The sequence below is a fragment of the Colius striatus genome, chromosome 9, assembly GCF_028858725.1.
Source record: "Colius striatus isolate bColStr4 chromosome 9, bColStr4.1.hap1, whole genome shotgun sequence".
Lineage (NCBI taxonomy): Eukaryota > Metazoa > Chordata > Aves > Coliiformes > Coliidae > Colius > Colius striatus.
The window spans coordinates 30,411,458-30,435,917 of record NC_084767.1 but is presented as its reverse complement, the minus strand read 5'-3'; the positions used below and the strand labels follow the sequence as shown (position 1 = coordinate 30,435,917).

Genomic DNA, 24,460 nt, shown 5'->3' with positions numbered 1-24,460 from the left:
TCTTCACTAGAACTTGGCACCTATTGTCCATTTCAATCAATAAACATCTCTTAGGAATATGCAAACTTTTCAGTCACACACAAAGGAGTGTCTTAAATGTTGTGTCTCTTCATTATTTCTACAGCAGCAATTCTGCTTCATAGCCTTATTTGAAATTGCCTCAAGAAAAGCAAATTTTCTGTAATAATTTTCACGGATTTAAGAGCCAAAATGAATACTAGAAATAAGTACACATTGAAAATTGGATCATTGTTTACAAGTATTCTGTCAAGAGAAAAGAAGTATTAGTTATACAACAGCGTTTTGTTTTTCTAACATTACATACTTGACTTTTTAGCATGTTGCACTGAAAGAAATGAATGCACTTTTAAGCCAACAAGAAACATACTCATCAGATATCTCAATGTTGAGCTTCTGTTTGGTCTGGCTGAGAGTAGTGCGGTAAAGTTTAGTGGCCATTTCAATAAGGTGATCACTGCTGAGCAGGAAATCTCCTTTACCAGCTGCTCCGGAACCCTGAAACAGGAAGGAAAGCAGTTAGGGCTACCCAAACCTAGAATATGAAAAAATATTAAATAGCAGCTAAGCAGAAGGTTTTACAAGGAGACTTCTTTTCCATGCAAAGAAAGAACTCAACAAGTCTTTTGGCTCAGAAATTAAATAGGAATGCAGTGCAGTGTGTAGGATCAAAATGCAATTCATTCTCAAATAAAATACAAACCTGTTGAGAAAATCCCCTCCTGACCCTAAAGAAGAGTCACCTTTACTTGTCCTACAAAACTGTTGTGTTCCTGTATCCCTCTTCTGGCTACACTGCAGCAAACTCACAATATTTTCGGAAAGTAAGAGAAACCAAATACCAACACCAGTATTAGGATGACATTGTTCAGTATGAAAAGACACTTTATATGATGTCATTCAAATCCATTAAACCTAGAATACAAATATCGGCTTAAAGAATTTGGTAGAGCAATGCTGACAGTGTAATGAAGCAAAACCAATACCAAACTGAGTTCTTTAGAACTGAGGAACCAAATTAACTGTGTGATAACATGGATTTCTTGGCATCTCATAAAGGAGAGAGGAATATTCTGCCAGTGTGCCAGGAAGCAGCTAAAAGGAACACGTTGCCACATAGTATCCAAACCAGATTAAAGACAAACGGAAAACTCCAGTCCTGAAGAGACTACAGTGAAATATGAAATCTGATGTTTACAAGTAAATGATTGTTCATGGTGTAATAACTCTTCTCCTTTGGCTTCGGTAGTTTCAAATCAAAGGGTTTGCAGATATGTCAAAGTTCAATAAACTTTGATTTAATGCCACAAGATAGTCAATAATCTTTTTTTTTATATATATCACTGCGTTGTAAAATGGTCATGTTATTATATTCCAAAATTGTAATCAACCTCCTTGAGGTGCACCGCAAAGAAGCCATCATTTTGGGAGCTCATGGACACTTTGGTAACATCTCCCAGTGGAACCTCTGACTTGATGTTCCCAGATTTTTGATCCGCAAGAAGAACATTATTTTTGGTTAACAAGAAAATCCTGGATGTCGCCTGTGAAAACAGAGAAATGCAAATCGTTACTTAACAAGAGAACTGGTCTTTATTGGGCATCTACTAAGATGCTAAGAGGCAGTTCACAGAGTTCATAAGCTTGTCTCATATTAGTAAACATGAACATTTGATGTTCAGTAAAAGCTGCAGATCAAATCAGGTCAAATTTATTTATGTGTCTAATTATAGATTGAGAAGCTTAGCTCATTTTGGCACAAATGCTTAGGTATAAACTGTTCCTTTAATTACTAGCTTACAGTTATAAAATTCAGAAGCTGAAACTCAGAAGCTATACAAATCAGGATAACCTCCTTTCTCATGCTCTGTCAGTCTCCAGGAAAACAAAAGTGCTAGTTAATTTGGGACTAAACCTCACTATTTACTGTTATTTACTAAAACTATAAATGCACGTCGGATAAACGCACGTCAGAGCAGCGTGTCTGTGTGATACCCCAAAATTATTTTCTGTTTCTTCCCCAATCCAGTAGCCTGGTCTGTTTTGTCCTGGACCTTAAGGGGCAATTAAACTCTCCCTGCCCTTTGGCAATCCTCAGGTCTTTGGTACTTGAGGCTAATTGTGGTCTTTTGTTCCCTGATGGGCCGAAACCAGGATAATTATTTTAATTTTTTTTTAAAGTCTTGAGAGCTGTAGACTATGCCAAGTACAGGAAAGATACTGTCTCCATTTAATTATTTCTTCTAAACCTGAAAATTAACTTGGCATCAACAACAGGCAACCTAATTCCACTCCTACAAATACATAAATGACATCCACTACTTCTAATATTTAGACAGATATGGTGAAAACAATTACATTTAGTAAGAGAGGATAATACTTCCTGTTTTAATAAGTATAATTTAAATGCAAAACAAATTCTGTGTTGGCAGAATAAAAAGTACCCAGCATATTTAACAACTTTATTCAAATGACACAAGAGACTTGCCTTTTCATTTCAAAAAGCTCAATCAGAAGACAGGCAAAAGCAGCAGTGTTTGTCACTCAAAATTTCAAGACATAATGAAATGCGCTAATCAGGAGCTTGAATGGCAGTGTGAACCTCTAAAAGGCTAAGTTTTCTAAATACTTGCAAAATATTCTCCAAACAGTTATTTTCTTCAATCGGCAACTAGAAGATCTAAGTGTGGTACACGGACTACCTTTAGTTGTGAATCAATACAGTCTGTTATCAGTAGATGAGACTCCTTTTTTTTTTCTGGAAAAGTCACTGAAAACTACAAATCCAACCAAGATCTTAGTAATCTTTATGTAAATTTAAAACAGGTGCTTAAAATCATCAATTTACAGAAATCCAACATTTCCAGTGTTGACCTTAAAAAAGGACATTTAAAAAATTCCTCAAACTATTACACAACAGAAACAAAGTTTCCCTTCTCAGGTTACCTATAACAAAAATTATCTACCTTCTGGACATAGCAATTCAATTTTATTACCTTCCCATTAGCTCTATTGATCTTATTCACAACTTCCGCAATTATGATCTTTTCATCCACAGCATCTTTCAGCTTTTTATACTTAGGGTTCTTGCTGATTTCCAAGTAAGCCCCTTGGAACGGCTGCCCAACACTGCCCAACAAAAAGACAAGGGAACACGAGTTAAATATTCATCTTGAGGAAGAAGCAAACCTCCTGAAACCATCATGTTCTGCTTCAAGCTTCATGGAGCCAGGAGATGCACCAAACATCGTTTTTTTCTAAGATTCTATATTGCCAGCAGCTTCCTTATGATTTGATACAGTCTCTGACAGAGAATGTCTTTTACTGCTTTGTTTTTAGTGAAACTACCCAGAAACTTGTATTCACAATTTTTACCTGTATAAACAACAGCAACACAAAATAACTTGCTACTGTCTAACAGTGGAATTAGAACAATACATAACTTAATACAAATAGAGCTCTTAATGTGTTCATTTAGGCAGTATAGTTGTCAGTCCTTCTGAGAGGCTGAGAATCACAGCACTCTGCCCCAAGACTCTCCAGGTAGGTGTCACCACTCACAGTAGTATGTGCCATGCAGGCATACTATAACTTGGGAGTTGCTACAGAGTAGTGTGGATGTATCTCGCAGTACCGTATTCCAGTGGGGAGGACAAAGGAGGAGGAGGAAGGGTAAGAAATATTATGTGTATTAGATACAAACTCTAGTATATATTAAGAGCATAATGATGGTGAATATTGAGAAAATTATCATCAAAGACAGTAATAGGATTTCTTTTCTTGCTCTGGAAACATTTTCCAACAAAATGGGAGAAATGGCTATGGATATTTGGACACAAGTACATCCTTGTTTACACAATCAATTTTGATTTACCATCACACAGTTAAGGTCTCTCTGAAAACAAGAAATAAAACTGCTACCTCTGCTCTTTCACAGTACTTCAGAGTGACAGACAAGAACTTGCCTTTAAGATCTACTGTTGTTTGTGTGTCAATTCTTCCACAACCTTAGATGCACTTCCAAATCACCTCATCTTTATCCAATAAGAGCTTCATTATCAGTTAAGAATTGGTGAATATAGCTGTAGCTTGCTTTGCTTGGAAGTCACTTTAAGGGATCTCTTTGATTACATCACAGTCAAAGTACTAAATGCAAAGTTTTGCCAAGACTAGAACCCAAGAGGAACCAATATATTATGTGGAAAAGCAGATTACCTTTGCAATTGCACCTCTGGCACAAAGGGAGATGGGAGAGAGGTTACTAGTAGCTTAGTACTCTCACAAATGCCTTCTGTTCTTAAATAATTATATTAATCAGAGAAAATTAGCCACATCCCATGAATCATTACCACCCTAACTAATCAGAAACTATATAGTTATTTCCTTTATCCCTAGGCAAATAAAACCCCATCAGGAGCTAATCAACACAATACAAGACAAAAAGAGAAGGAAATGTTTCTCAATGAGTGCAGGGTGGGAAAAGCATTCAAACTTTCCAGCACATTGGAGCTTTTAGGATTTTTTTTGTTTGTTTTATTAATTAGCATTGGGAAACCACAGCCACCCAAACAGTAGCTTTTCTGTGAACTTTGTCCCTAATCAAATGATGACTTACAAGCTAAAACTGAAGTGAATCAGCAGTTACTCACTATCACATACACCACTTGAAAATGTCTTGGATAAAGGTAACTCATTTATATATTTTGCTGCATAATATTTCATTGTTCAGTCTGGTCTAAAAAGTATCAAACCACAGATATAAATAAAATGTCTTCCTTCCCAAGGAGCTCTCTGGTGATCAGATATACAATGAGTCAAAGCAGAAAAAAAACCTGCTTACTTCTAGAAAAGCCCAAAGGCAGCACTTTCTCTTTTCCCAGCAGCATAAAAAGACATCCCAAAGCAAATAAGGAATGAACCACAAGCTAACATACACAGTTATTAAAAGCAATCTACTGAAGGGAAGAAACACTGAGCCCACATCCAGAAGGAAAAAAAGGAAATGTCTCAATAAAACATTTTCAAGGACATCAGATCTCTATTGTGTCACTTTTATTGCATGCAAAAAAGAAAAAAAGCAGTGCATTCCTTAAGTGAGATACTACTTCACTTTCTTAGTAACGTTAGCTCTGCAGATAGCATGGACAGGGATTTGTCAGTTTCTAAGAACTCAATAATTTGAGAAACTAAAAAACTTATTTGGAGAGATTATTTTTTTTTAAAGTCTCCAATTAAAAAAAATATTCTAAAATGGAAATGAATTTCTCAGCACTTGTTTTTAAAGTATCATTTCAAAAAGGATATACTGATGTATCTAACTGTTAAATTACCTAGTCTTCCCATTAGAGTATTATGCTGAATGCACTAAGTTTAAACATGAGAGATCTCTGGCACATCTCATCTGTGAGTGACATTATCACAGTCTCTCAGTTCACTCTGCATTTATTAGTTGCAGGAACCAGCGTGAGGGAAACCAGGGGAAAGGGTGAGAGTCATTCCCTTTTACTAGCTCCACAAACTTTTACGATGTGAACAGCTCACGAGAGGATCAGAACAACAAACCATCATGCTTCTGGAAAGAAGTGCTTAGTCCAGGATTGGCAATTGAAGCGATGGAGGGACACTGTCAAACTAGAAAAATGCACTTTCCTGCCTAAGATAAAGAGTAAAATCTTGCTAAGTTTCCTAAATCCATGTAGGGGTACTGAAGTTACCGTGCACTAAAAGCAACAGAGTAAATCGTTACCTGGCTGGATATAAAGCCTTCTTGTCCTTGAAGAGTTCGCTTGCTTCAAGTTTTTCCTCATATATAAGCTTCTGCTGATCTGTGAACTGGTCTCTGTATTTTTTACACTACAAAACATGATATATTAAACAAACCAAAAGATTATCCTTCCAAATCTGATTTGAAGCAGCAGCATCACAGACAAATGTTTGCCTATTGCTCAAGACGCACATTCTTTGTATACTTCTGAAGTGACTCAGCTCCGTCCTACATGCCACTGTAGCACACCATCAAGGAGTAGAGGTGTTTTTCTCCTCATCCGTTCTACATACTTCGGAATTATACCAAAATTTTAAGCTTAGTTACATTTGAACAAAAGCTTAAGCTATCAGATACCAGTCATTGGAAAATTGTGCTAAAAAGGATCACGGAACTAAATATACAGTTCCACGACTGTGGAACTTTATGTAAGCACAGAAACAGAACAAAACAGCTGAGGGGATGAATTTTGCAGGCTCAGAAAGAAAAAAATATTCCCTGACAAGTCACAGAAAACATAGCCCACAAAATCGGTAAAATGTCTCATCAGCACTTATAAAGATTCTTGCTGTTCTCTCCATCCAAACATCCAAACCAAATTTCATCTAACCACCCCTCATAAGTTAAAAATTCCATTGGGTACTTCCAGTGTCAGTCCCAGTCCTGGCCATCAACACAAGTATTACAAGCTACCGATTAACAGGCATACTGCTTTACCAGTAAGTTTCAAGCTGATGGCAGGAAGCAATACTCTCTCCCTAGCCCCAGAAAGGAGACAGAATAGTTATAACCCCTTGCAGGCCAAAGACAATGATCAAAAAGTCATATTTCTTCCAAAGAACTAAAATCACCCTGTCTAGAACAGGAAGAAATACATCCTAAAAACATGCTCTTCATGGACAAAACTACTGAAAATTCTATGATGAAGTTCTGTACAGACTGGACCACAATGTGTCCTACCCTCCACAAATGGAAAATCCTCTTTAGTTCCTTGTGAGTTGAATCCAAGAAAAGGTAAGGTCTTGCTGGCCAGTTTTTATCTATTGGTGATAAAGAAGGCATCTTATTCTTCATTTCCAGGAAGTATTTTTGCATCTGTGGTAAAATTGAGGCAAAATGTTTTAGTAACGTTCAAACAGCAGAGTTATTCAGATAAGAAAGGGAAAGCAGATGCTCTATGAACTCTCAGCTTTAAAAAACCTGAATAGGGATTTAAAAGGCCAGGTATATTGAGAAATTCAGATTTAGATATCATACAAGTGAGGCAAACCCTTAGTTAGTACCATTCCCACGTCCTCAAAACACTATCCCTATCCTTTCTTTACAACATCAGAATACTTAAGTTGTCAATTTTCCTTATGCTTAGCTTGGACATTTCCTTTTAAAGACTGTCAAGGCCATAATACAGCTGTTAGTTCCTTTAAAAAAAAAAAAAAAACCCACAGAAAAATGTACAGACATATACATACAAGTCTCTGAATGGTAAATTCATAAATTTTTCTTCCAGCATTGGCTCTGAAGAATTTCCTGTACTCTCTACGGACCTGAAAAGTTAAACAAACCGTCAAAGTGAATACAAAGAATAAATTTGTTTGCACAAGTACTCTTTTACAAAGCTCTATGGCAGAAAATTCTAAAAAAGTATACAAATATGCAAAGTGTTCCCTGAAATTGGAACACTAACTGGGTACACTTAAAATACACGAACCAGACTGTGGACTAAGAGGCCAGAAAGTTACCTTGGCTGGCCTTAATACAGGCATTTGCAAATTTAACAGAGAATTTGAAATACTTCCCTTTGAAAAGGCAAGCTATTAAAATATTTTTGAATTAATGGCATGAATCTATTTTCATAGGCTTTTGCATAAAGTTGGATGGAAAAAGTTTGGTATCATCAGTGATACATCTTTTATTATATCTGAAGTGACACTGAACTGGTGTTAATTATATAGTTAACTGATGAACTGCTTCTGAATGTTCTCATTTCAGATTACTATACAGTTTTCTAAAATAAAAAAACAGGGTGATTTTTTTTTTTTTCCAGAGCAGCACTATGCATGAAAAATCTCTTTTCACACATGCAGTCTTCATTCCAAATGGAACACAAGATTTTGGTGCTTGATAAGAGCAGAGAATCAACACCATGGTTGCTTAATGTCAGTAACCTGGTACTCATTCCTAATTTTTTTTTTTTTAAAGTGAACACTGAGAACAGGTGATACTCATTTTTTTAAGCTTGTAAATGGAAGTTTCACAGTACTTGTTTTGACCTTTGTATTTCTATCAGTGCTAATTAGCACAGATTCTAAGTTCCTCCCTTCAGGAAAAGCAAGTCAGAGACAGCACAACTGGTTTGCACTTTTATGCAGGGGCTCACATCAACTTAGTTGAAACACCTCCAAACTCTTCTCAAACTTTGGCACAGCCTGCAACACACCTGTTTGTAAGTTTTGAGCAAAAACCACAGAAAACGTCATGGCCTTGCAAAATTTACCCCAGAGCAAACTTAGTGGTTTTTGCTATGTGTTGCTGAGTTCACTGTAACCAGAAAATAAAGGGAAACCCACAGAGCAAAAATCCACATCAACTTACAAGAAAAAGTTTGCTTGGCTTACCCTGGCACACCTTCTGTGCCATACTGTCACAAATTTTAAAATAAGCCTGCATTTTGAAAACCACTCTGGGATCAAAAAAACCCCATAGATAATGTGTAATTAAACAAAATCCATTTAAGATGCATCAACAAAACTGCCAACATTCAGCTGTCATCACTTTATGCAAATACAGCACATTTTGTATTCTCTCTTCACAAGAAAAAATACTAGAGCTTGTAGTCAGTGATTTTGCATAAGGTTTAGTGTTCTATAATTAGTGCACATTCATTATGTATTATTCAAGGGTGGAAATTAACACTCTCAAAGCCACTCCAACCACAATAATCTCAACTCTCTTTAATAATGTTGCTCTTGGTGAGCTGCAAGGTGTGTAAATTAATTTGGAACAAAGGGACTAATATATACCCACACATCTTGTTGGTGCTGCAGGGAAGGTGCAAAGCAAGCACTGAGAAATGCAAGCTGTTTCAGAAAAGCCTAATTCTGGAAAGTACCACAAATGCTATCAAAATCTACTTATGATACAGTAAATAATAATAATAAAAAATTACTCAAGAATTAACAGTTAAATCTTGGTCATTTGTATCAATTTCAGTCTTCACCTTCAGGTGTCATGGGCAAAAATACTTTGCCATTAGAAAAATGAGAATTGCCTGTGACAACAGTGATATTTTAGGATTACAGATCACGTTCTTATTCAGGAAAATCTGCACGTTTCAGGTGAGACAGAAGAGCTGCTTACACTACTTAAAAATACACTGAATACATTGACAAACCACACTATAGGCAGTAATGTACTCCTGCTGTAATCTGCCTTAAAGGTTTTGGATTCATCAGTTTCCATTTAAATACCACTATTACATATAAAACAGCACCTGAGTTCTCAGGAGAGATGTATTCTTGGTTTAAAATCATAAAACCAGACCCACTTTGGCAGTAGTACCTGAAGTGTGATTCTGATCTGCAGTGATTTCCTAAAATAGCTTCTTCGTATTTCCACCTCTGGTATGTATTGTAATGCATCTTTTAAATACACATAACATACCTATATTACATATATGTTTTGTATTTATTTTTCCCATTTCATTATTGTTAGAATAAATATCAGAATATGAAAGCTGGACTTTACTCTGCATTATCAAGTAAATTATTCCCTTTTATACTTCTGTACTTCTATGACGCCCAGCCAAACAAAACTGATTTAGATTTCTGCAGTTCTTCAGGACTGTATCAGTAAAGCTGTGTTTGAAAACTCTGTTATTTGTAAATCGATTGGGCACAGACCTAAAACACCTCAAGACGCCATTTTCATAACCTGTTTACAGACCAGAACTACATTTTTTTTTCAGATTACAAATGTGTTTTGCATTGCCAACCAGTCCTTGAATGCAAGTCAGAGAAAACAAAAAGACTTGCATGTCTCAGTTTTTCTGGGAATTCATGGTTTCCAGAAGCCATAGGTAACTGCATGCAGTGCCATGCCCTGAAAAGGCTGACAGAAGCCACAGGACATTATCATTAGCTTTATACCATGCCCTCAACACTGGGGTCAGGGGTCTAACGTGAGCCATAGTGAGAGTTGGGCAGCTCCACCCTACTTCCCACTCAAACAAGCGGAGGTCACAACAAGAAAATACATCCTTGTACTTTTTCCAGATAGGACCTTTGCCAATGTAGGTCAGGTTTTTAAGTCAACCATCATAATAAAGTCCCTTTAACCTGACATTTGTCTTCCATTCGAGAACTGAAATTCCCGATACAACAAAAAACACTTAAATATTGCTGTAAATGAGGCATTTTCAGCTCACAATTTTTGTGAACTCCATGACAAAATTAAGCAATGTAATTCTGTGTTAAGAACATCCCTGCTAGCTAGCAAGCCTGCATAACTGCTTGTTTATTAAGTGTTAGTAAGATGCCACGCTTTATTGAGTTCATGTCAACAGACAGGAGTGTTTGAGAAAGTACCTTCAGTCCAAGCCAGTAAGCCCAAATGACTGCAACAGCATGCTTACGCCTAGCCTCCTCCTTCAAGCGTTTCAATTCCCTTCGAGCCTAAAAGGTTTAGATAGTGAACAAAAGAGACAGCCCGATGCAGATAGCACAATGACCAGGAAAAGCCTTCTCCCAAATAGAACAGCCAACTTAAAATCAAGATACAGAAAGATGGAAGAACAGCTTTTAACCTTTCAAACCAAATATGTCTGTGTGAATTTGTCTAAAGCCACACAGGAGGTCAAAAAAGCCCCCAATGCTGATGAAGTGGAAGGTACAGGTAAGAATTTTTTTCAGCCCCATTCTTTTCTATCAGTGTTTCCATCTTCTCTTCTGTGCACACCTCCTAAGCGGTGCTAAGTATCTTGATTCTATTGGAGAACTTTGCCTACAGTTGCACAATCAAGAAGATGTGTATGAAAATCAAGAGTCATTATCTAGTCATCTCTTCCACTGGCAAGTGCCGGGGCAGAGCAGAATCAACTCTGAAACACTGTATGTAATGATGAATAACCAACACCATACTGAGAGCTTTCATTCTGGAGTTTATTTTGGATTTTTATCTTTTTGTACTTTACAAAAAAAAAAAAATCTCCAGCCTGGCAAATTTTATCTGTCTTTATGGAATGAAGAGATAAACCCCCAAATCCCTTCCTCATGTACAGAGAGATAGGCACCTACCTACATTTTATCAATCCTTCGCATTTCAGGAATGCAATTTGCAAAGTATTCTAAACACAGAAGCATGTGTGGGCAACTTAAAAGGATCTCACATTCTAGAAGATACTAGTACATTTGTTATTCAGTTATCTGATGATAAAGGTCAAGTAAAATAAAGAGTTCCAGTATTACAGGATCAGTCACTGCAGCTCTAGCCATCTATCTGCACTTGTCAAATGACACGTTGTCCAACAGACTTGTGTAACAGCAGTTCCAGCCTGTGCCAGTTACACTTTTCTGGCGTCGCTAGAAAGGTTAATTTGCATGAGATGTAGGCTTTCAAAGAATATGGTTTCACTCATCTGCTTGGAACAAAACATCCTACTATACAGCACTGTAAAAATAAGGACTCTCCAAAGACAAGTATTTGCCTGTCATGTAAAAAGGAAAAAAAACTCAGTACTTGAGGTCTACAGCTCTTTTGTTGTGTTTTGGGGTTTTTTGGTAAAGAAAATTATATCAGATGATAACTTTCAGAAGCTTTCGTTTAAAATATTCTCCTGGGAAAAGACAAAATCATCACACCAATAGTAAGTCTTATCTCTTATCAGACACTGCAATTATTTTTCTAATCTTAATTCAATTTAGATTATTATCTTTAGAGATATGTATTATTCTGTTTAGAGGATTTATATTTAAGGAATAAGAAGGAAATTTTTCATGAATTCCTGTGAGCAAATTGATAAAAATAACTACCAAAACATAATAAAATTAGCCAAATCTACAAAACCTTTAAATAAGGAGCTCAAATACAGTTTACACTACTGCCTCTACTATCTGGATGTGCCTTTTTTAATTCTAAAGAACATCTAGGTTCTAAAGAACCTAGGAAACGAAATATCACTTTTGCAGTACCAAGTGATTTCTTTTTGGTGAAAGGAACTCCAATTAAAAATAAAATCAATTATCAGTGTATTGGATTAAAACAAATGTAGAGGAAACAGTGCATCTGTCAAATTAGATAGCTATCAAGCTAGAACCAAAAAGTTCCAGTGTCTCTCTAGTATGAGGGAAATGCTGTACGTGTTTGTTTGGATTCCCAGAGCTGCCATTCCGTAAGAAATCTAACAGATTTATATCAAAATAGCAAAGGCCAAGGTCAGAATTATGCTCCAGACGTAATTTCAGCATGTTTCTCCATCTAGTTGGCAAGGTGCTCTGACAACACTCCCCCACCACCCCTCCAACCTATATAAAAACTGGAAAATGTTTTAAACTTCATGAATTTACGGAATGTTTTTTTCAACTAAAGTACAAACTTATTAATTGAAACCAACAAATTTTTGACCTCTGGTGAACAGCATTTCAAATGTTCACATAACCCACAACTGCAGGCTGGGGATTAGCAAGAATCTTTCAGTGGGACTTTGCTTCTGAAAACAAACAGCTGATGCTGGAATTCCTGGGATTTTTCTAGGGCTGTAAGTTTAGAACCACAAACCAATATAATTTTCTGCTAAAAGATTAGGTCATAAAACCACGCAGTACTTTCAATTAAACCAATTAAAACTAAAATTTAGTAGACCAGTACCCAGTATTGGATTGAACTTGCAAATGAAGACTGTTCAGTGTGCAAACTATACAGTCTTGTGAAAAATCTCAATTGGATCACTAATGCAATGTCACTGAAAGCATTTGTTAGAGGGGAAAAAAACCCCACACAAAAACCCCAAGCTTCTCTCCCCCCTGTACACCATGCTTTGCATATTCATGTGTAGTTAAATGCATTTTCTAATCTGAAAAGACTATAGTCATTTTTAATCTAGACTAATGGCTTGTTAGTGCAATCACTACCTGGTTGCCATGCAAAGAATTTCCTACTCTACAAAAAACTGACATACAGAATGTTGTCAGTTCTATTACGGGTGGCATGAATGGAAATGGAAGGAATCAATGACCATGCTCTATTATTTTCAAGTCAAATGTATTAGTCATTAGTTCTCACTATTTACTACTGAGTAAAAGTTGATACTGTTGGGTAATGAAGGGGGGCATGTGATATGTGCATGAAGTACCTTATATCCAAGCCAGAAAGCCCAAATAACAGCAATAGCATGTTTATTTCTAGCCTCCTCCTTCAGTCGTCTCAGTTCCCTTCGGGCCTGTGATGCATTTGAAAATGGGATATAGAAAAGCTTAGGAAAGAAAAGGTTACTGCAAGTTCCCAGTGGTGCAAGAAAGAAAGGCAGAAACCAGTCACTACAAACAGGAAATATTGAAGCGTGTTCCAGCTTCCCAGATTGCACCAGCTGAAACATGTTAGCAGCAAAGAGAAATCAGCATTTTAAGCCACCAAAAATATCCCCAGATAACATTATCCTGAAGAGCCTTCCTCATTCTATGTAGAAACAATTAAGTGCATAATTTGTTGCCCTTTTCTTACCTGGGTACCATGCCAATACGCAGCAATTATTGTGGCTGCCTCATTACAGCGCTTCTGATGCTTAAGTTCCCGAAGAAGTTTCCGAGCCTGTAAACAATTTCAAACATTATTTTAGTAAAAAACCCCAGTAATTTAAATTTCTTAATGATTTTAAACTAAGGCACTGCAACCTGTAAATCGAAGTAAACCCAAAAAACAGTGCCTCCAAATCTCCAAGCAAATAAATTAATAAATGCTACACAGCCTAAAATTTGTTGTTCCAGGGAGGATTCTATGCACAAGTGAGAGCTTGGGACTGGCAGTTCTGGGGATCTTTGTTCAATGCTTAGTTTTCTCCCAGATTTGCTGCATCACCTGAGATGTCTGTCTGTGCAATGGCAACAATACTTTTCCCCCACACAGTGTATGTCTTATCCATTTGGACTGCAATAAAGAGTAAATAACAAGTAAATTGTCTGGCTTCAGGTCACACTAAATGCCACACTATCAGGCTTTTATCCATGGCACTGCCACCACAAAAGAGTGTGTTCTGCAATGACAAACAGAAGACCATCACTCAGGATTCAATGATGCTTCTACTCAGTTTTCCCCAAACAACGCTTAGGGGAAAAGACAGTTAGACTGAGGACACTTTGAACTCAGTTAAACAAAATAATAAAGACAAAGTGAAAAACCAGAAAAATAATAAAATCAAATTAAGCTAGCTTATTGCTGGCAGACGTGAAAACCTCCTGGGCAGGAGAGGGCTGTTTACGCCTATAGCTAGTAACTGTAGCCCTTTCCTTGTCTGTCTGACAGGAAGGGAAATGACTCCAGAATTAAAGACAGTTCTCTCTTCCCTTAACAGAGGAGAAAGACACATTTAATGGGGTGGAGAAAGGTTAACAAGAAAACAGAGGAGCCCAGAGACATTTTTTCTGAAGCTGGACAGCAGCAGTTACTTTAAGCACTGTGGCTACTTTTATGTGAGCAGTTAACCTTGGTTTTACCTCTTATTACAGCACCACTCCTTAAGTCTCTACTATGGTGGCAAGATTACTCCTTCAAGGAGTACAAACTTCTCAGAAAAGAAGCAAAATTGTACTAAACTGAGGCAGAGGATAAGCAAACAGCAATAAAGTACTTGTTCAACACCAGCACATTCCTATCCCTCAGCTTAGCAGAACCAAAGAGTTAACTCAAGTAACATACTGCCCAGGTCACCCAAACTCTTCTATTTTAAGCTTGCTTTGCATTTTATCTATTATTTCAGAATCCAGTTAGCCAGGAGGCTCGGCACACTTGGAATGTGCTTCCTGACTTGCTCCTTACCTTATCATGCAGACACAGTCTTGCATCAACAAGAAACTCACCTTCCATCCTCTGATGTAAGACTGTACTATAATAGCCGAACTCTTTATCTTCTGATACTTTTTTTGTTGCTGTATTCAAAATAAAAATGCAATGTTTAGAACAGAATATTGTATAATTAAACTACCAGTACTAACATTTGAAAATGTGATTAAGGATGCAAGCACTAAATGTAAAAAGCAAACAATTTATGACCAAGCAGGTCAGAGTGTAGATTCTGTGTTCAGCTTGAAGGGAAACAAAGCACATCAACAACGCTGCTAATACAATGTCTCTCTCTGTAAACAGAAACACTCAGTTCATGGTCAGCAGCAAAAAAAGTGACATGGATTAAACACTAACAGTAGCAGCTTTATTTATCTTTCCCACCAACAGAGTAGCACACAAACCATCACAAATGCTTTGGTTTGTTGGCTAAACTTTTTACCATCTTTTCCTAACACTTGTGCTGCTCCTGTTTTCTGCAGTCCCTTTATAATACCAAATGATGATAACTCAAGAACAGAAAAAAGGACAATCCAGGGCTTCATGAGTGACACGTTGGGAGTATTATCCAAGCATGCCAGTTTGAACAATAAATTTCCTGGAGAGGTGTGCACTTTCCTTCTAAGAAGCTCAGTTCTCTAGCAGACCAGTGGTTAGTGTAATACTAAATGAATAGTTGACATACTTTTGTGTAGATAATGAAGCTTTTAGACTTCACACTCAGCCTACTCAATTACAATGAACATCTCTGCAAGCAAACTAGAAAGAATCCCCTCTAGGCCATGTTCATGCCTTGCAAGGGAACAGACAGGCAAGTGTCTGCAGATCCTTTAAGCATGCCTACAGCACAAGGAGTTGTCAAAAAGCTTTGTTCATGCAAGTGTTTTCTTATGAAACCTTTCAAATCACAATGCCTAACAGTCATGTTAGGTTAGGAGAATGGTGCCCTCCATCTATATGAAAAGGCTGAGGAAATATCTTTGTCATCACCCCTAATTCTGAGGGTCTTGGTATGACTTCATCCTGCATTCAAAGACAACTGCTGCCACATTTCACAACTGAATAATCAACAATGATATGAGCTTGGTCACTTATTTGTTTTCATTTCATATTAAAAGTGGTGACAGTCTAGCTGTGGTAACTCCATTTTCAGTTCATTAAAATTTTATGAGATCATTGAGAAGCCATATGGGCACGATACAACTCTGCAATGACGCTGTTTGTGGAAAGGGTGCATCCAGACACAGAAATTCATAAAGAAGAGTTTTTGCAGCAAAAAAAGCACTTCTTCATTCTTTTTCCAAATGATCTCTGGTTCTCTCTAATTATCTAAGATAACTGAATCAAACATTCACAGCTTTCAAGTTGATAAACGGAACTGCTTGTCAACTGAAAACCAGTGATTGGCAATTCTGCAACTTGCAGTTTAAGAAGATTATTTTTTTCTATATCATATATTTTAGCAGTTTTTCTGATGTGCACACAACAACAACATGTAGTTGAGATGTTTAAGAAGTGTTTAAAAACATACAATTTAAAAAATATTGGTTTAAGTCAATGCTATTTACTAAATGATGAAAAGATTTACGTAACAGCACTGTTCAGTACACGACACATAACCAACAGATTTGAAACTGTTTTAGAACTGTATCAATAACTATATTGAATAACAAGTCTTATGAACTATAATTAAAATAAATCCCTGGTATCCTCCCAAGCAGCGTTCTTGAGCTTCAAATGCAAAGGTTCCAAATAAGGCAAAAATACAAAAAGCCTTAGGAATGACTGAATTCCACAGAATTGCACACGTACATTACTGAACATTCTTTACACATTAACCATATGTTTTGAAAGCACTGTATGTTCCAGGAGGCAAGACATTTTAGCTGAATGAAAAAGACTCTTCCTAGCTGGGCAACAAAATCCTACTCTCCCAGAGCTAAAGTCTGATAAGCTTTTTAACTAATTAAGCACAAGCCCAATATAAACTCGAGTGGTATATAGAAACGAAGTTTTCTTTGTTCACATTATCGATGCTTAAATGTTATCTTAAAATGCAATTCTCCCAACACTTCTCCAGAATTATGAAGGAAAAAATATTGTATGAAAGTTAAATGAAATACCATATCAAGGTTATAAAGAAAGTATTAAATACTTAAAAGAAACCCTCATTTTAGTAAGGGTAGTATCTTACTGCATATCTCCTGTACCAGGAAGCAATCACAATCTGGCTTTTTTTCATCAACAAGAAGCATGTGCGGCACTTCCAACCTCTATAAATCTTCTCAATTAGAGTAGCCAAGTCCTCCAACCTCTGCTTTCTCAGATCTTCTAGTTTGAAGAGCTGGGTGAGGGGTTTTTTAGGGTTTTGTTTGACATTGGAAGAAAAAGAGTAGGGAAAAAGAAACCAGAAAAAGCTTATAAACACAGCTATTGTAAGAAAAATCTGAAGTCATCCTTCAGACATCTTTTGGTTTATTCATCTCCAAAGGTATAAGCAGACACATCAGGAAAGTTTGTGGCAGATACACTGTCACAAGTCCAGCGCACGGAATTTACATTAAATTTAGGCTGGCAGCTACTGTAGAGTCTTCTTTCACAACCATTTTAATGGGTCTGAGATTAAAAAGTGCCTTTTAAAATGCTATATTCCACAGCAAAATATCAAAGCACTGTATCTAGAAAAATCTGTATTAACCAGTTTGTGAATTATGGAGTTCATAAGAAGGTATCCTCATGAAAGATGGCTTGATTTTGCAGAAGACATTTTCCACTTACCGTTCTTGGGTTGCGGATAAATATCTTTGATCTCCCAAATGAAAATTCTTCTTCAGGGATTTCCAATTCATTAAACAGTACCTCTACTCCAGCCCTAATGAGAAGAGTAAATGAGCTTAACGAACATGACCCCCAGACCTAAAACTTATTTCACATATTCAGATAAATTTATGGAAAGTGTATGAAAGCATATTTAAAATTCTTAAATAGTGTTTGACATAGTGCCAACTCATTTACTCATTGGTTATTTAGCTAAAGGCAAAACTAATCACTGTGACGACTCAGAATAATTTTATGAAAAAAGAGCAATTTTTATTTAACAGCATCAGTAATTATGTCTATAATGATTCTACTCTTTAAAAAATAAAAGGAAAGAAAAGGGAAAGGCTCTCACACCAACATCAAAATGTGAAACAAAGACTGATGAACTTGACAAATTGATAAATGCTAACGTTCCATATATTCTACCGACTGCATTTTATAAATGTGAACAAAAAAGAAAAGAGAGCATTTGCACAGGTCTCTGTGGCAATTGTAACAATGCTATTGTTATCAATATTGCACTTCCACCGTTATCTTGATAATCTAAAGATTTAAATTATAGACAAATATAAAATTTATTATGAAAGAAATCATGCTATTGGTGGCCGCAAGTAAAAAATTAGTAAGAGGAGCTAATCTGCCTACCCAAGATATTATGTCTTGTAAAAACACATGTGAATCACAGGCAATTTAAAGTTATATATTTAACAAAATTATTTACAGGAGGTATTTCCTCATAGCTGTTCATCAATCATCACATAAAATTATTCTTGAAAGGACAAAGGAAGATCATGTGACTGTCTTAAAAAAAATGGATACTCCTATACTTTGAAAATTGGTTATTAAACGTAAGTGTCTCTCTGATCATTCCAGACCTTCTAGCCACTTGGATTCCACCCCAGTACTTCTCTCTCACCCTCTCTTTCCAGCTCAAATCAATAAAGGCTGCAATATACTATAAAACCGATGTGTTCTCCTTCCTCATTTGCAAAATCTTTTACTTTAGTTCTTCACTTAAATCATCTCCCTTGCCAATAACTATAATTTTTAGCCTACTGAAAAGTATAGGTTTCCAAAATCTGGAACAAGATGCAAAAGAACAACATATAGGTAAAACACTTGAGGGACACTGGCCTACTTTTTAATTGACTTTAAAAAATATTTGAAAGTTCATTTAAAAAAAAAAATCATATCATGTGGTAGACAGCAATTTCAACCATTGGAACAGGACAGGTAAGAACATCGATGTTTTCCTACCTGGCTGGGCCTCTCCAGTGGGGCCATGTCTGCTTACACAGCATTTTGTACCTTTCCAGGCAAGGCTCGTACGCCTGCCTGAAGGCATAACCTGCCCTTCTGACCCGGACATTCTCTAGAAGACCAAGGTAGCGGATCTGATGGCATACCAAGGCATCATTGAAAATGTGTGCAGCCTTTTTGTCATTGGGTTTGATGCATCTGGAAAGTGAAACAAACAAGGACGTTTTTTTGCAGCACTCTACATGCCAACAATTATTATTGTGAGTTTAAACCATAGATTTAATTAATACATCCTTGCATAACAAGACTTTTTTTTAAACTTTACCAAACATAAAATTCACCAGAGCTTTGAAGAGGGTAATTTACCTGATATAGTTCGGATTTTTTGTCTGAAGATTTTTCATAAGGGTAGCAACTGAAGCCTTGAACTGTGAACCTGCTGTTGGTGGTCTTTTTAGATTGATCTTAGCAGGGTTACCTTCTGGGAACAACGCTTTGATAAGAGAATGACTGGCCTTCCACATGGCTTGGGAGAGGTCACGGTACAGAAGATCATTATTTTTGTCAACAAATCCTTCCACCTGGTACATAACCTGAACAACACAAAAGAGTCTCATTAGAGCATGTTCTGAAGTATAACATAGGCCAGTTCAAAAGTGACCCAAGAAATGGATTTCTCCTTCTTTCTAACTATCCAAAACAAACAAACAAAAAATTTCAGTTCTCATTTTAAATTTGACACTAGGAATTTTTTTTGTTGGATAAAATTTCTGTGAACACACTACCTGAAAAAGATGCATTTTCTCACACTGCTAACAGTTCCTTGCGCATATCAATTTTGCTTTCTGAAATGGAAAAAAAATCTCTTCTTCTGTGATAACTGATATACCACCTCTTGCCAATAGTCCAGTTTTGGCAGACAAAAGGTTTTCTCCCTCTCTTTTGAATCACAACAGCAAAAGTATCCTTTCCTTCCAAAGTACTAATGCTTACATTATCTGCTAACTAAAATAAGATATGAATTATCACCTTATGATCCGGCAACAGCAAGTTGCTATCTGTACAGTCCTCAAGAGATTGTTATTTTAAAGGACTTTTACCAAGAGTCCAACAACAACAAGCGTGAATGCAGTTTTGACCTGCAGCTGGAGACCAAGGAGGCATCCAGAGAAACTTCATGTAGATCTCAGATTGCTACTGGCTTTTTAAATTTTTTAACTGTAGTTGGAATGATTGTGACAAATCATCTGGCTGGTAAGGCTTCTTCTTGGTCTTGTGCAGATATGTACTATGTACACAGAATATTCAATAAAGTACAACCATATTTTACCCAGCAGCAAATGACTGGGAATTCAGGCAGCATTTTTATTTGGAGTACACATATCTGTTTCTGACAGGTGTGGTAAATGCTACTAGTGAAAAAAAACCTGTTCAGATGAACTTGTTTATACTTCATAAAAGGACAGTCAAGCTTTTGTTGTCCAGTGACTAAATTAAAATGTTCTGAGGATGGAAAAACAACATCCCTCCCAAAATAGGAGGAATTTGCGGACTGCTCTGCTGGGTAAGTGAATGCTAATAATGATCAAAGACCCCCACTGCCTGCTAAGACACAATCTGCTTGCAATCCTTCTCATAGTACTGGAGTATTTTCAATTTGCTTTGAATTTTGATAGCCAAAGAAATACCTAAGTATTAATCTTGGACACATTATATGCAATTACAAAATCTTGTTGGCAAATACATCACAAAGTTCATGAATGGCTGACTCAAAGGCTGATATTTCCAGTGCTATTTTAAATGAGAAAACTATTGAGCTATTAAAAATTGTAAGACTGGGAAAACTTTAACAACTAGGGAAGCATTAAACAGTCCTAGGAAAACAAAATGCTTCCCAAATATTCACTCTGTGAAATCGACAGTTCAGTAAATTCAAACAAGAGGTATACTTGCAACCTCTACATTTACTTTTATATTTTTTAAAAAATAGTCTTTTTACAAATCCTAGTATTTTTAGTTTCATTAATAAAAAGTCACACTGAATTCCACATCAGAAACTATAAGACCTGTGTTCATTTATTCTGCTTATGCTGTAAAAAGCAAATACATTTACAAGCCCTCTATAAAGCATTGTCCTCCATCTGTTTAAACACATAGACTGTCAAAATAAACTCATTTCCTTCAAAAGTACATAAACTTCATTTTCTCATCAACATGACTAAGGACCTTGGCTAATTCAGTGACAAAGAATATGTTTTCCAAAAATTCTAGCCTTCAAATGTGTGTGAATTTTTGTAATTCTAAACAACACTTTCCTTCCAGAGATCTAGCAAGACAAGCAGTTCATCACACCAAAGCACTTGAGACACCTTCCTCCTTTGATGAAAGGAGAATTGCCCTTGATTTCAGCTACAGTAGTGGGATCTTTGAAAACCTTCCAGCCCAAATCACAAATTTTAGGCTTAAAAAAAGAAAATATTAAGATAGGTCTGTATATTTTGATCAACTATTGACTCACACAGTTCTCCCCAACATTTAATGGATACAGAGCCTCCCTATCGTACCAAAGCTAAGCTTCACACAGGTGCAACACTCTCCACACATCACACGCTCCTGGCTTCATCAGATACCTTGCCAGCATAATGTTGAATCCTGAAGCAGCTGTGAGGCAAGGAAGTGTCATTGAGGAACCGGGAGCACTTGCTCATCCTGCTCTCAAAATGCTGGTGAGTAGCACAGACTTGGTTCAGTTTTTCTAAAAAGGTGTCATCGGTAACAGTTCCCGGTCTCAGGCATTCTTCATCTAGCATGGCCAGGATTCCAGTTTGGTTCTGAAGTTTCAAGACAAGAGCTTTAGTGTTAAGTTTCCATGACATTTTCATCAAGGCATAAAAAGGAGATTGCTCTCTCCTGTTTGACTTTTTCTACCCAGAAAAAAAGTTCTTCAAGCCATCTCAAAGTTTGTTTCTTTTCCTCAACCCCATTTCCAACAGATTTTCAGTATCCGCATTTTTGAAAGACTGCTGCTGAGATCCGAATCTTGAACTTCATGTTGGAATTTTGTGACATTTACTCTGCCTGTAGAAATTCCAACTCAACTGAAAGTAGCCAGTTTATGGGTAAATCCAACAAACGCTTTATGTTAATGATTAAAAACTGTTTTTTCCCTAGTTGTTAAGGAATTTTATCTCTGATGCTGGGTTAAGTGCATAGGAAGTCCTCTTATTAGATACAAGTACTTTCTGTACCTAAAGCACTCATTAACAAGTCATTCAGCTTTCTCATTTCTATATAAAAAATTTTATTTACAATGTGGCATGTGGTATCTGCTATTGAAAAGAGCACCAAATGTTAACATCTAATTATTGTTTGGACTCAGGTTTTGTCTAGGTGCTGATGAACATTTCTAATAAAGTAACATAGTCTTATAACTTTTTTTTTTTAAAGAAACGTCTACGATACATGATGACTAACACAACAAGCAGCTTGTTTTGTAAAATCAAAGTGTGTGAGATTGTGTACTAACTTTATGGTTAAATTCAATCCACGCACTAAAAAAATATTCAGAGTGATTCTTGAATATAACTCACATTTTCTATCAGGTCACAAATTATAGCATTGTTGAAATACTCAATATGGGTCCATTCAATCCCCTGTAAAGAAAAAGAAATAAATGTACAAACAAGAAAAAAAAAATCAAGGGCGCTCTTCTCCTAGGCAACTTAAATTATATTCCAGTTAACTAAGACACTACTTTCAAATCTAATCCTTTATGCTTACCAATACTTAATTTATTAAGAAAGAAAAGCAATCATCTACTACTAACATTCTCTTTGCAAAATGAATGTCCTTGAGCAGCTGCCAAACCCGCTCTCCATTCCTTTCCCCCACCCGTGTCAGCTTCCCATGCACTCCCCTGGCCCCCTGCCAGCCTCCCCCCACCCGCCCCAGCACAGCTTTGCCCATGCTCCCACTGGTTGTAAGGAAATAAGCACATTTCACTGCAAGCATCCGAGATCAACATTTCTAAGCTCTTAGTTGTTGGTTTGGCTTTTTTTAACAGGAGGAAGAAAGAGGACTATATTTAGATTACATCATCTAAAAAAATCCAGAGTCTGTCTGTTGTTCGGATATTCCTAATATCCTTTTTTTTTCAAATATCAGGATGTAACACTGGTAGGGCAAAGGACTGGAAAAAGAAAATATCAATTTCGTTCTCAATTTGCATTCTATAGTACTTCTTACAGTTTATTCAGAGCATATGAAGTATCATTCAAGAACAGAACTGCAGTAATGATGTTTCAAGGGTTTTGCCACTGAATGCAATAAGAAAAAAGACATGCCTAAACTTCATATTATCCTCAGGATTATAAGGCTGGAACTTTATCTAATTTATAACAAATGTTTGTACACCAACATGGTATAACCTAATTTGAGTATAGACAGTGTATGCCACTTTCCACAGCTGCGAGTTGGTATTTTGTCTGAGCTCTGTGTATCACGGGGAGTACTGCTAAAACCTATTAAAATTTTAACTCGATGTTCACTCAGAACAAAAAACAGAGTCTGGGCTCCAAAGCACAACCTAAATTTACTCATAAAGCTCACACAGCTCCTTTCAATACTTAACTGAAAAAAAACTAGAACTACAAATCTATTTGTAGTTTCTTTCATCTTGCATGCTATTGTTTTACCCACCCAAGTCCTTTTTGAAATAGGATGAGCTGTGAGTGCTGTTGGGGTGTATCCCAGACACTACTGTGTAAACCAAAACACAGGCTGTAGGGTAACGGCAGTAATACCAGAAAGTGGTATTAGTCTTCCAACAATTTGTCCTTGCTCAGAACCGCCAGTCATTGTTGCCACTTCCATGTGAGTTTGGTCTGGTTTTTACCTGGAGAACTCATAATGTGAAACAAAACCAAACCCAACTTTTTTTTCTTTTTTGTGCTTATTACAGTTATCATGCCAGGCCTGTGATCAAAAAGTGACTCTGTTCCCCAAAAAGAGGTTCCAGAATGCATATCCATGTATCATTACAGGAACAATGGGAAGAGGAGAGAATTAGTAAAGATCCGTTCAAGTCTTACCTCTCGGATGTATTCCTCCTGTTCTTCTTTCAGAGTAAGTTCAATGAAGATCTGCTGCAACTTCTCATTACAGTAGTTGATAATGAATTGCTCAAAGCTGTTGTCCTGTCAAAAAAACATGTTTGTGTTTGCTGTTGTGTAAATATCCTGCCACTCAGCTGGAGTAGGTTACTGCAGCAGTTGCAAGTCAACAAGCTGCTTTATTAATTACTCCTTCCAGCTTTGCATAGTAATGATTGGAGTAGTATTTTATTAAGACTATTTAGGCAATTTTCGACCAAATCCTTTCCTGAGGCTTTCCCTACTCAGAGGGACAAAACCACTGTAGGTTATATTCATGATGCCTCTGTAGTGATTCCTTGGGACAAGTCACAAGGTAGCCTGTGGTGTCAGGGAACAAGTAACAAAAGTTTTGTCTGCACTAATCAGTTCCCATTTATCAAGGGTAGTCTCCTTCAGG

At 36.7% G+C, this 24,460-nt stretch overlaps 1 protein-coding gene across 4 annotated transcripts in view; it reads right to left on the bottom strand.

Moving 5' to 3' along the window:
- Positions 1-24,460, bottom strand: part of MYO1B (myosin IB) — a 113,419-nt gene that overhangs the window by 5,042 nt on the left and 83,917 nt on the right. The window contains exons 14-30 of one of the 4 annotated variants that reach the window (XM_062002197.1): positions 24,001-24,105; positions 22,501-22,563; positions 21,541-21,741; positions 19,277-19,503; positions 18,908-19,108; positions 17,609-17,702; positions 17,025-17,174; positions 14,848-14,916; positions 13,496-13,582; positions 13,128-13,214; positions 10,366-10,452; positions 7,252-7,326; positions 6,743-6,877; positions 5,765-5,871; positions 3,015-3,147; positions 1,410-1,562; positions 389-516 (exon numbers count right to left, since the gene is read on the bottom strand). In XM_062002197.1, coding sequence (XP_061858181.1) covers positions 389-516; positions 1,410-1,562; positions 3,015-3,147; positions 5,765-5,871; positions 6,743-6,877; positions 7,252-7,326; positions 10,366-10,452; positions 13,128-13,214; positions 13,496-13,582; positions 14,848-14,916; positions 17,025-17,174; positions 17,609-17,702; positions 18,908-19,108; positions 19,277-19,503; positions 21,541-21,741; positions 22,501-22,563; positions 24,001-24,105 — 2,102 coding nt within the window. The remainder of the gene's footprint in view (positions 1-388; positions 517-1,409; positions 1,563-3,014; positions 3,148-5,764; positions 5,872-6,742; positions 6,878-7,251; positions 7,327-10,365; positions 10,453-13,127; positions 13,215-13,495; positions 13,583-14,847; positions 14,917-17,024; positions 17,175-17,608; positions 17,703-18,907; positions 19,109-19,276; positions 19,504-21,540; positions 21,742-22,500; positions 22,564-24,000; positions 24,106-24,460) is intronic. The other 3 variants (XM_062002198.1, XM_062002199.1, XM_062002200.1) reach the window with 3 other exon arrangements.